This window comes from Ambystoma mexicanum, chromosome 7q, assembly GCF_040938575.1.
Source record: "Ambystoma mexicanum isolate Mex_15411 chromosome 7q, UKY_AmexF1_1, whole genome shotgun sequence".
NCBI classification, from domain to species: domain Eukaryota; kingdom Metazoa; phylum Chordata; class Amphibia; order Caudata; family Ambystomatidae; genus Ambystoma; species Ambystoma mexicanum.
Genome location: NC_090941.1, coordinates 456,116,072 through 456,128,934, shown reverse-complemented (window position 1 = coordinate 456,128,934; position 12,863 = coordinate 456,116,072). Strand labels below are relative to the sequence as shown.

Sequence of the window (12,863 nt, the reverse complement as noted above, 5' to 3'; positions counted from 1 at the left end):
ACATACAGACTTATCAAAAAGGTGTCAATGTCTCAGGTATCCTCCCTTTATTCTTCATAGATCATATGACACTGCATTAAAAGGTGCCCACGTGTCAGTGTCAATGAAAGCACTATTACTACAAAAACATAGTGTGTGCTACATGCACTTGCTCTACAAGATCAATGAGTCTTGGGTTTGGCTGATTTTCATGTTTTTTTTCATACTGAAATGTTGACCAGTTTCAATGGCCTTCACCAGTTGTGGCCATATTCCTCAGGACCATCTTATTTTCATCTAGTGTGACATTGTCACTAAGACCAAGAATAGCCATCAATGTTTTATCATTTAAAAATGGTACTTGCTAGCCGCTCTCTTCTTTACCCCGGACTGGGCTGTGTGCATAGCCTGCACCTATATAAACAATATAAAACACCCACTTCAGTGTCTGTGAATTACTGCCTCTATTTTCAGCATTTCATTGCTTGTGATCATGTTTTCTGTGGGCTGTCACTGCCAAAACCCAACTCTGCGGTTGGTGGAACAGTTTGCTGGCCACCTGCAGGGATCAAATGTCCACTGTCATTTTCCATGCTAAAAAGAGCTCAAATGATGCCCAATTGTCAAACAGTTTAGCCCAGGGTGCCACATAGAGGGGAATCTGCTCTCTAGTGGATTGCCGTATCATTACTCCATACAACTGGAGGACGCAGTGTGATTTAATTCTGGATGAATGTATCACACCTTGACAAGACAAGGAAACATATTATACTGGAATGTGTCACCAGTCTAGGTGCATATAATACTGCACCGAGCATTGCCACCGTGTTACAAAAGTACTGGGGTGGAAAGGGAACTATGCTCTGCTTGGATGCTCATGGGGACAAAGAAGCCACATGAAATACGTTTTATTTCTTGTCTTCTGGTTTTTGGCATTGGACTAGGCTTCTGGTCGCTTTCAGCACTGAGCTGGGGTCAGACCAGGAAGAACCACCAATGGGCTCCATTGACGAAGTGCTGTTCTTCAGTCCGATGGCTAGTGAGCCAAAGATGCTGGTCCTGGTAGGTAGCATTGGTTTGGTGCCGCTGGGAGACTCGGCAGCCTCAGGTGCAGTGAAATAGTGAATTACCTTCAGCAAAACGCAGCCTTGACTCGCTCAACACCACATCATGCTATTGTAGCTGCGATGGCTTGGAGCCCTAAAAAGCTAGGAACATGGGAGGCTGTGTCGAGTTCGCTGTACTAGAAGAGTTTGCAGGTCTCAGATGCACAGACATTGGAGATTCGGCATCATCATTGAGCAGAACTCAGAGATGCAGAGACGGTTGAGCGTAAAGGTGGAAGATGACCCTGGCGTTTCCCTTTCAGCAGCTTGGAAAGTGGTTATGTGTCCAAACTAGTGATGAGGAAGTTCAGAGATGATGAGAGAGCCAGGAGTCGATTCCTTTGTTCTGTGGTGGCTGGGAGGCCCTGTCCAGAGACTCAGTGAGGAAATGTGACCTTTTTTCTGCCCCTCCCTACCAAGAAGGTTTGTAGAGACTACTTGCTGGGATCTGCCACCTCGAATGAGCAGGGTATTATATATTTGGGGCTCCTGTCTTATCTTTTCTGGAGAGGACTTTGGGGTACATTGTACTTCCAAACAGGTTACAGTGAATCGTTCTCCAAAAGTGATCAAAATATGAATCAACTAAGGGAATGATCTCCCCACCTTTGATAGGCAAAATTATACAGTGGATAGATCCAGACCAAACAGGTTGTCAAGGGTCCAATTCAGGATGCTGTAACAAGTGTCCTTTGCTTGATAGTGTCATATTCAAAGTTCTTTGTATATAGGGAGTGTGGAGGAGAACAGGAAGTTTGGGAGTCGATGCAAAAACCAAGATGAGATTGCTCTGTGATCTGAACCTCTGCTCTGGTCTACCCTACGTCCAACCCTTTCTATGTCTGACTACGTCAAACGGTCTATGGTAACAAGCACCTTGATGTGAGGTGGCCATTGTCATGGTAGGGCATATCTTTGAAGCAGAAGTTATCATGGGACTTCCTGGGGTGGGTTAATGTACCTTGGAGGAAATTGTCAACCATACTGAGGAAGTATCAGGAGAAGCTTCCTGGGCTGTTCATAGTGTGGTGGTGTGGGTACAGCAAAACTGACAGCTAATAAAAGCTAGACACTGTCATTCATGAGTTACTATTTACCAAGCTGACAATAATATGGCACAAAAAGCTTGTGGCTCTATAATTGTGTAATCTCAATAGCCACCATGTCCAATCCACCATGGGCATATATTTGGATACTAATACCTGCACCAAGCCTGCTGGGGTACACCGTTATACTATGTTGAACCAGAGGTGCAGACAGCTAAACAGCCAACTCTGTGATTTGGATCGTTGAATTCCAGCATCTGTGTTCATGAACGCATATTAGACCTTTGAACCTGCCCTGCTTCTGCTGCAGTGATGCTGCTCATGGTGGCAATGCTAGCCACTGTAAGGTACATGCATGCATTATGCTTTTTGGCATGGGGAATTATGAAATTTGATCTGATTATCTCATGTCACTTTCACAACCAGAATTATGTGTGTCATTTTATTGTTAAAAATGAAAAATGCTCAGGCTATTCTGCACCCACCATATGGTTTTCTGTCACAAGCATGTTAAACGGAAATCAGGAAATCATTGACATGCATTATGCCCCCTTTTGAACAGCCCAAGAATAATTGGGCCCCAGTCACTAGTCACTCTGGCATCATGTCAGTCCTCATGGGAGAAAGATACCCAAAAATGCTGATGACCAAATCCATGCAGCAGTAGAGAATCTAATTCTTAATACGGATGACTTGTTAGCATAAGTGGTTTGCAACTGCACCTCAGGCCAATCAATTTGCCACCCATCATTGACACACACGCTTCACGCCACCAATGGCACAGTTTCAGCATGGACTTCTGCCTCCATATTCATTCATTCAGGAATGTGTTTATCCTCAGGCCTCAAGAAATAGACACTTGCCCTTATTTTGGGTTACCTGTCCACTGAAACATTCTCCCAGCTTTCGTTTTAAACTGTCTCCCTTGCCCTCATGGCTGCTAATTTCACACAACACAGATGTTTATGGTTTGGAACTTCATTAACTTTCACATCAGTCACGCAGCATGACCATATGATGACTGACTACTTCTAGGTGGTCCCTGCCATGTGGTATGTTTTGCATCAAGTAGCTTAGTCTTGAAAATGCATTTGCTGATCACTAAGGCTATGTTTGGCTCTGGACAAGCCGGGCATCTTTTAGACCACTGCCATGATGATTGAATGCCACTTTTGATTTTAAAGGGGAAAAGTTTGATTCTTTACTTTACAAAGGAACATGTAATGTTCTCTAATTGTGCAGGTAACCCGCATGTAATGTTACACATGGCCGTAAATGGTCACTATGGGCTCGTACCCGGTTATACGGTACTCATGCCCGCTTGAGTGGTATTCTTTGGAGGAGCAGTTCCAAGATGGACGCCCATAGAGACCTTCGAATGGACGGACGCGGTTCAGTCTTCCCACGTCCCTCCGAGACGCCGCAGAACGCTCACGTGACTCTATTTCCGGAATCAAAGCCTACGGATCTTCACGTCGCTTCTGCTAGTGACGCTCCATGTGTTCGCTCTCGCCTTTCTTGTCTATTTGCAGAAAATTCCATACTAATCCTTTCTTATTCTTCTGATTCTTTGTTTCTCAGTCCTTTTCTGCAGTTTCTCTGCTCGGCCCCCATTCCTTGCGAGTGCAGACCAGTCCAGCTTATCCATCATTTTCCAGCCGATTCGAGAGAAGTCTCTCCGGCTTTCATTTCCTCCCAGAAGCCTGCGAGGGTAAGCCCTGTTTCCTTTTAACTCCCCGTTCTTTGTTTGAATCAAAACACTTACCTATCTGTTCTTATAAAGTTCCTGTAACTTTCCTGCAAACCTTTTGAGTACCCATCTCGTCAAGTCCAAGCCTTTCTAGACTCTATCAACGGTGAGAGGATCCCCCTTCCGCCCTTTACTAAACCTCCAACTCCCATTTCCATTCTAACCCTCTTCTTATCTTCCTTTCGTGTATCCAGAGGAAGCCTCCCAGAGGACATCAGTTTCTACAGCACCTCAGGAACATCTTCACTCTACACCCGCCAGAACCTCGAGACTCCAGACTCATCCAGGGTTTTCTTTCCATTACAGGATTTCCCTGGCGGTCCTGTCCTCTCCCCTGGTTATTCTATTTCCAGGTAGGGGGGGTCAGGGTTGCCTCTGGGGAATCTTCACAGCCACATTTGCCTCTTCCATATTGGATTCTTCGACTTGTCAAGGTGAGCGAGTTGGTAAACAGTTGCTCTTTCATACCGTAGTTTATAACCATAACATTAACATAACAGTAAGCGACGCCCAAGTATTGACAAGTCGATATCCTCATGGAACAACAAATGCAGCAATTAATGGCGGCCATGCAAGCCATGTCTTTAGAGATGCAATCTTTGAAACAAGATAACGCTCAACTGCGACAGCAAGTCGCAAGGGCTTTTTCAGACACTCCCCCAGCCTCCCTACACACAATCATGTATGATGGTGATCCTTATAAACTTAAGGAATTCCTCGATAGTTGTACTGTACAGTTCACCTTTAAATCACGCTTTTTCCCTACAGACAAAGACAAAGTGGGATATGTGATTTCTCATATTTCGGGTCCTGCATTAGCTTGGGCCACTCCTTTAGTCACCTCTAACAATGCTATTCTTGACTCCTACCCAGCCTTAACTAATAGCCTTAAATCTATTTTTGGCAGGAAGGAAATAACAGTTGCCACACAAGAAAGACTCCTTGATCTTAAACAGGGGAGTAAGGATTTACTAGGGTACATCACCCAATTTAAACAATTGTCCTCGGTATTGGGTTGGCCGGATGACGAACTTCTTACCCTCTTTCGTAGAGGATTGACAGAAGAACTTAAGGATGAGCTCTCTAAAGTGCCCTGCCCAGCCAACTTGGCTGATATGATTGTTTTAACTATGCAGATAGACTATAGGATGCATGAACGTTCCTACGAAAGAAGAAAGGGCAAGGGACTACGATCACATAGTGATTTTTCCTCTACAGGGAAAAAATCTCTCCCTCAAAATGAAGAACCTATGCAAATAGGGAACATAAGAGGACCGTTATCAACGACTGAGAGGGAAAGGAGAAAGACACTTGGATTATGTATGTACTGTGGGTCCTCCTCTCATGTGTTAAAGGATTGTCATTTGGTGCCCCCACGTCGCGTAATACTAACACCAAGTCGGGAAACTCCAAGACCCTACCGTCAGGGGAAGAACGGTAGGGAGACAGAATCCTCCTTCCCCATGTCAAACCAATATGACTCTAGACAAAGCCACAAATAACCAGACGATGGTGGTAGTATCTCTATCTATGATATTATCCGAACATTTACTACCCGGCATTCCCGCGTTGATTGACTGCGGTGCAGCAGGTATTTTCTTGGATCAAGATTGGGCACAGAGACACGGTATTCCCCACATAACCAAGGCATTTGTTACTCCCATCCAAGGAGTAGATGGGAGTCCTTTAAGCTCTGGTCCTATCAAAGAACAAACTAATCCAATTACCTGCATGATAGCTAACCGTAAGGAAACCCTAGTTTTCAATCTGATCAAAACTGCACATTTTCCTATCATCTTGGGGCTTCCGTGGTTGAGACTCCACAATCTTTTCATTAACTGGTCAGCAGGTACTTTTTTCCTTGGGTCAGAATATTGTGTACACCATTGCCTTTCTCAGGAATCGGTAGGTTTACATATCCTCTCTGTAGAGGCTCCTAATCCTTCAGTAGCAACTATCAATCTACTAGAAACTGTCCCTAAATGTCATTGGAAATTTCGAACTATCTTTGAAGATCCTGAGTTCCCTACGTTACCTCCACATTGGAGAGACGATTGCCATATTGATCTGCTTCCTGAACAGCCCATTCCTTTTGGCAGGATGTACGTACTCTCCCAACGTGAGAAGAATGATTTGAAAGAATACCTTCAAACCAATTTACGAAATGGCCTTATAACCGAATCAGTTTCACTGGCGGGAGCTTCTCTGTTTTTCATCAGATAAAAAGACTCAGATGAACTCCGCCGTTGTGTTGACTACTGGGGTCTAAATAAAATAACCATCGCTGACAAATACCCCATGCCTCTCATAACAGACATCATCGAAGCAGTTAGAGGAGCGACTCTCTACACAAAGCTTGATCGTAGAGGTGCCTACTATCTCATACGAATAGCTCCAGGAGATGAATGGAAGACGGCCTTTCGCACACCTTTTGGGCATTTAGAATATCATGTTATGCTGTTTGTTTTGGTTAATGCCCTGGCTATCTTTCAGCGGTTTATGGACCATCTATATGCCGATATTTTATTTCACTTTGTCATCATCTACTTGGATGATATCCTGGTGTATTCCAACAGCCCTGAGGATCATATACACATGTTAATACAGTCTTGGAACGGCTTCAATCAAATAAACTCTACTGTAAATCCACCAAATGTGAGTTTCATCGGGAACAAGTTAACTATCTAGGCTTTGTTCTGTCCTCTCAGGGAATTTCTATGGACCCGAAGAAAGTATCAGCAGTTTTGGATTGGCCATCTCCTGCAAGTGTAAAGGATGTGCAGCGGTTTTTAGGGTTCTCAAACTTCTATCGGAAGTTTATTCCCTGTTTTTCCGAAATCATTCTACCCATCACCAGACTGTTGAAAAAAGGTAACACGTTCTCTTGGAATGATTCAGCTCAGAAAGCATTCCAAACTTTAAAAGAAAAGTTTACTTCTGCTTCCATTCTTATCACACCCGATCAATCCAAGCAATTAATTGTGGAAACAGATGCATCACAATATGCTTTAGGAGCCGTACGTCTACAAACGACGGAGCAGGGGGAAGAACGACCAGTGGCCTACTTATCTAAGACCTTCAATACAGCAGAACAGAACTACTCTGTACTTGAGAAAGAATTGTTGGCTATTAAACAGGCCTTCAAGGAATGGAGACATTTACTATTAGGATCTACCCATCCTATTAAGGTTCGCACAGACCATCAGAATCTCAGAGTGCTCCAAAATGCTTACACTACTAACAGTCGACAAGCCCGTTGGGCTTATTTTTTTCTACCCTTCCGGATCGAATTCACCTTTCTTCCAGGAAAACACAATCAGAGGGCAGACGCTTTATCCCGCAAGGACTCACCTACTTCTAAATTCTGTTCGGAGAAAATGTTTCCCAATGCTCAATTCATCGCTGTCATAACGGACTTTCTTCAAAAAGTGCGAATTGCAACAGCACAAAATCAATCATTGTGTGAGAGTATCGCTTCCTCCCATCAGCTTACTAAAGTAACGGGTTATTTCTTTCATGGGACGCAGGTTCTGATACCCACTCCTTCGTTACAGCTGGAAGTGCTACAAATGGGTCATGATTCACGGGCTGCGGGTCACCGTGGGGTTCTTTCCACGTTGGAACTCATACAACGAAATTTCTGGTGGCCAAATCTAAAATCTGATGTCCGTGATTACGTTGCAGCTTGCAGTATCTGTGCTCATGCAAAGACTCCACAAACCCCACCATTGGGATTACTAACAAGGATGCCTATTCCAGACCGACCTTGGCAAATTATATCCACTGATTTTGTTTCTGATCTACCTCTATCTGAAAACAAAACAACCATTATGGTAATTATTGATTATTTCACTAAAGTAACTCATTTTACCCCTTTAGTGAAGTTACCTGGAGCAACATTAATGGCTAAAATCTTCCTCTCTGAAATTTTCTCTCGTCACGGTCTACCAGATACCATCGTTTCAGATCGGGGTCCTCAATATACCTCCCTTTTTTGGCAAAAGATATGTCAAGTCTTAGGGGTCAAACATGCCCTCACCTCAGGATACCATCCCCAAACTAATGGGCAAACGAAACGTTTGAATCAGACCCTAGAAGGATATCTACGATGCTTCGTATCAGCAGCTCAGGATAATTGGGTGGAATTGCTTCCATTCGCTGAATTTGCCTACAATCATTCTTTCCATTCTGCTCTCAGGACCAGTCCTTTTCATTGTTCTTATGGTTACCATCCCTCTTTTGTTCCTACTGTTTCGACTTCTACTTCTAGCTGCCCGGGAGTAGATAGCCTTATTGCCGACATTCAGGAAGGGCAGAAACTGGCTAAACAATCTCTTCTAGCGGCTCAAGACCGTGCTAAACAATCTGCAGATCTTCATCGTCATTTAGCCCCGACACTTACTATCGGTGACTCTGTTTGGTTGGCATACCGCTTCCTTCCTCTCTGCCTTGTCCCATCAAAACTCTCTCCAAAATACTTTGGTCCGTTTAAGGTGTTGTCCATGATGGGTGCAGTGGCGGTCAAATTGGCTTTGCCTACCTCCTCGTCTCGTATACATCCTGTGTTTCATCTGTCTCAGATGAAATTGGTTGTCGGAAATCGATTTCACCGGAACAGAGGTGCTCCTCCAGCTCCTGTCTTTACGGACTGTGGTCCAGAATTTGAGGTCGCCGATATTTGTGACCCTCGACGAGGCAGGTTGCAGTTTTTGATTGACTGGAAGGGCTATTCACCGGCGGACAGAACATGGCAACTGGCCTCTGGTGTTCATGCACCTAGGTTGGTGCGCCGGTTTGTTCGTCTTCACCCGGGTAAACCAGGGGCGCCCCCCAGCAGAAGGGGATATACTGTTACACATGGCCGTAAATGGTCACTATGGGCTCGTACCCGGTTATACGGTACTCATGTCCGCTTGAGTGGTATTCTTTGGAGGAGCAGTTCCAAGATGGATGCCCATAGAGATCTTCGAATGGACGGCAGCGGTTGAGTCTTCCCATGTCCCTGCGAGACGCCGCAGAATGCTGACGTGACTCTATTTCCGGACTCGCAACCTATGGATCTCTGTGTCGCTTCTGCTACTGACGCTCCGTGAGTTCGCTCTCGCCTTTCTTGCCTATTTGCACAAAATTCCATACTAATCCTTTCTTATTCTTCTGATTCTTTGTTTCTCAGTCCTTTTCTGCAGTTGCTCTGCTCAGCCCCCTTTCCTTGCGAGTGCAGACCAGTCCAGTTTATCAGTCATTTTCCAGCCGATTCGAGAGAAGTCTCTCTGGCTTTCATTTGCTCCCAGAAGCCTGCGATGGTAAGCCCTGTTTCCTTTGAACGCCCCGTTCTTTATTTCAATCAAAACACTTACCTATCTGTTCTTATAGAGTTCCTGTAACTTACCTGCAAACCTTTTGAGTACCCATCTCGTCAAAGCCAACCCTTTCTAGACTCTATCAACGGTTAGAGGATCCCCCTTCCGCCCTTTACTAAACCTCCAACTCCCAGTTCCATTCTAACCCTCTTCTTATCTTCCTTTCGTGTATCCAGAGGAAGCCTCCCAGAGGACATCAGTTTCTACAGCACCTCAGGAACATCTTCACTCTACACCCGCCAGAACCTCGAGACTCCAGACTCATCCAGGGTTTTCTTCCCATTAGAGGGTTTCCCTGGCGGTCCTGTCCTCTCCCCTGGTTATTCTATTTCCAGGTAGGGGGGGTCAGGGTTGCCTCTGGGGAATCTTCACAGCCGCATTTGCCGCTTCCATATTGGATTCTTCGACTTGTCAAGGTGAGCGAGTTGGTAAACAGTGGCTCTTTCATACCGTAGTTTATAACCATAACAGTAACATAACATGTAAGGATTTCCAGAAGTGCGGTGCTTTACGAGTGGATACTGCAGAGCACCCTCATCTGCAGTTAGTTGTACTGGGAATAGACAGACCAACTGCCGGTTTCTGCTGATTTCAGAACACAGACCTACAACCAGAGAGCCTGTGAAGTGGGAGGAGTTGTGCATCAGAACGCTGGGCTCAGGTTTCAAGAGGCTGCAGCTTGGTGTTGTGTTTGGGGAGTCATGGATAAGGTTGGGCTACAGCGATAGAGTTTGGGTCTGCATGGGCCATGGTAGGGACCTTCCTGGTTGCTGGATGGAAACCAAAGGCTTGGTCTCATCACCGTCATGATGCAGGTAGGCGCAAACAAGGGTATTTTATTGTCCTTTTTATTGTCCTGTTTATTAACAAGCTAGTTGCATAACCTTTTTCGTTTTTCCTCATATATGTCAAATGCACCCATTCTATGTATTGCATATGCCTCAATCACATGCAATGTGTATTTTAACAAGTAGGGCTTTACCAATCATGCATGTAGTGTGCATGTTGGATAATGTACTATCTGGCATGCAAACGTTTGACACATGTAAAATAAAGTATTTGGTGAGTTAGCAAATATTGAACAGATGACCTAGATATTGTGGGCACTTGACTTTTAGCTTTGCCTGAAGGCCAGGGGATTGCCGGTTGCTAGGCTTTAGGGGGAAAGGCTTTGCATTGGGGTTTGTCATATGTTGTGTTAGGTTTATGGTCTTTGCATCGAATGCCATTGCATCTAATGTCATTCCATCAAAATGTTTCCATCTAAAGAATTTCCATCTAATGCATTTTCTTTTCTTCTTTTTTTTGGGGGTGGGGGGATTCCCTCTAACCCCTGTTTTTACCATTTAAAATGCACCTGAACAAAAATGAACCCTTTACCCCCAAAAATATTCATTAGATGGACATATTTTAGATGGAAACATTTAGATGGAATGGCATTAGATGCAATGTCATTCGATGCAAAGACCAGATACCGTTATATGTTATCAAATATGTATACGACTATGCCCATCTCCACTGTAGTTTCTTATGACACATAGCTTTGTAGAAAAGGTGTTTTTTTGTGACCCTTCCAGGGTGTCACCTGACCTTAGACTGTGGAAAGGAAGGGGGTGTTTGTGGAAGAGGTGATAGGAAAGAGAAACTAAACAATAGAAGGATCAAAAAATGAGAGGAAACGATTTGAAATGAATGGGAGAGGATATGGTTGTCGAAGTAAGGATGCGTGTTTCTCAAATGCGATATGAGTCTAGGACTCCGGAGCTTAAAGTTTGGATTAGAGCAGAGTTTTATTTGGCAATATCTAGAACTGAAAAAGCATGGTACTAGATGTATGCAAAAAGTTCTTGGTTACCTTGCAATAAGTGTAGACAATTTTGACCCTTATAAGAAATGATCTCACACGTGTTTCTTTGTTTTTTATAGTTTGGTTTTATTGGTCATATTGTAGACACATTGTCTGTAGAAGGTCGTCAGCCGACACGTGTTTCAACCCCTCAGGGTCTTTCTCAAGGCAGGTATGGTTAGGTCTATGGGGATAAGTGTCCCATGTGGTCTCAGATGCCGATGGCAGGTTTGTCTCGCAGGGTGCAGTAAATGTCCTTCAAGCTTTTGCTTGTAATTTTCTTATTACGTCACAGGACGTAATAAGAAAGATACAAGCAACAGCTTGAAGGACATATACTGCACCCTGCAAGACAAACCTGCCATCGGCATCTGAGACCACAAGGCATCTGAGACCACACGGGACACTTATCCCCATAGGCCAAACCATACCTGCCTTGAGAAAGACCCTCAGGGGTTGAAACACGTATTGGCTGACCACCTTCTATACACAATGGGCCTCATTACGAGGTTGGAGGTAGCCATGGTGCTATTAACACCATGGCTGCCTCCAAACCCGTGTCCGGGTAGTCAGAATGGTGACTTACTGGGTCATTCCAACCTTGGAGGACCCAGTAAGTCCCCATTCTGAAAACCATTCCCCATTCCCATTCGAGCCCCCATAGGGCTCAATGGGAATGGGGAAGGAGCTAATAACTGGTCCCTTAATGGGTCCCGTTAAGGGCGGCTGGTAAAACCAGCCGGCCCTAGTGGGATCTGCTAAGGGACCTCGGAATGCGGCGGTACGGGGTTAACTGCACAGGCATCCTTACCGGTGCTGTTAACCCCCTACCACCGTACTTGTAACGAGGCCCAATGTGTCTACAATATGACCAATAAAACCACCCTCTAAAAACACAGCAACACACGTGAGATCGGTTCTTAAAAGGGGCAAAATTGTCTACACTTATTGCAAGGTAAGCAGGACCTTTTTGGAAACCTTCTACAAGAGTCATTGGGTTTACCTCTTCCAACCTGTGACCCTGCAAGAGCAAAACTTGAACTCATCAAAACTATACATAGGAGCTCAGCACAGGAGTGTTCAAAGTCTAGAACCCACCTCCCTTCTCTTAGCTGGTACTAGATGTAGTTAGATGGTTAGTGGTCACATGTTGGACTTGAGCGGTGCTCAAGAGAGCACTAGTAATATATAAAAATGTTATCATTGATATTGATATTGATCTTTTTTTGTGTCATGGTCATGCACAAGTGTTTCAGAGCGCGACGAGGCAGGGGAGGGTAACAAGGGAGAACAAAAAAAATGATCCTACTAGGCCCAGTGACATTGAGAATGTGCAAGTGCAAGGGAGAGGGAAGGGGGAAGTGCAGGAGGGAGGGGGCAAAGTGGAAAGTGCTAAGCAGGGAAACTAATACAAAGTGGTAGTGCAGCCAGCAAGTGACAAGTGCTAGGTTTAAGGTGCAGAAAGGGGGTGTCAGATAGGTGCAGAAAAAGGGGAGGAGGTGTAAGGTTACAGATACAGCCCCAAGTGCAAGGGTTGCCAGGAGGTAGTGTGGGTGCATGGCAGGGTGAGCAAGTAACTGGGCCCAAAATCAGAGGGTAATCAGGTGCACTATGCTGCCGTAGAACAGATCAAAAGGGGAGAAGAGAAGCAAAGGCAGAAGTAAAGAGGAAGGTCTTGAGGTTCTTCCAGAACCGGAGATGGTTCTCCTCAAGTTTGAGAGTGGCAGGGAGGCTGTTCCAGAGGGAGGCCCCAGGAAAAGATAGATATCTACCCCC

General features: G+C 44.9%; 1 protein-coding gene across 1 annotated transcript in view; it reads left to right on the top strand.

Annotated features, from left to right (window-relative positions):
- Nucleotides 1-12,863, top strand: part of LOC138528055 (protocadherin-8-like) — a 121,284-nt gene that overhangs the window by 78,391 nt on the left and 30,030 nt on the right. The window contains exons 2-4 of the mRNA XM_069639494.1: nt 6,375-6,536; nt 6,590-7,714; nt 9,055-9,184. Coding sequence (XP_069495595.1) covers nt 6,375-6,536; nt 6,590-7,714; nt 9,055-9,184 — 1,417 coding nt within the window. The remainder of the gene's footprint in view (nt 1-6,374; nt 6,537-6,589; nt 7,715-9,054; nt 9,185-12,863) is intronic.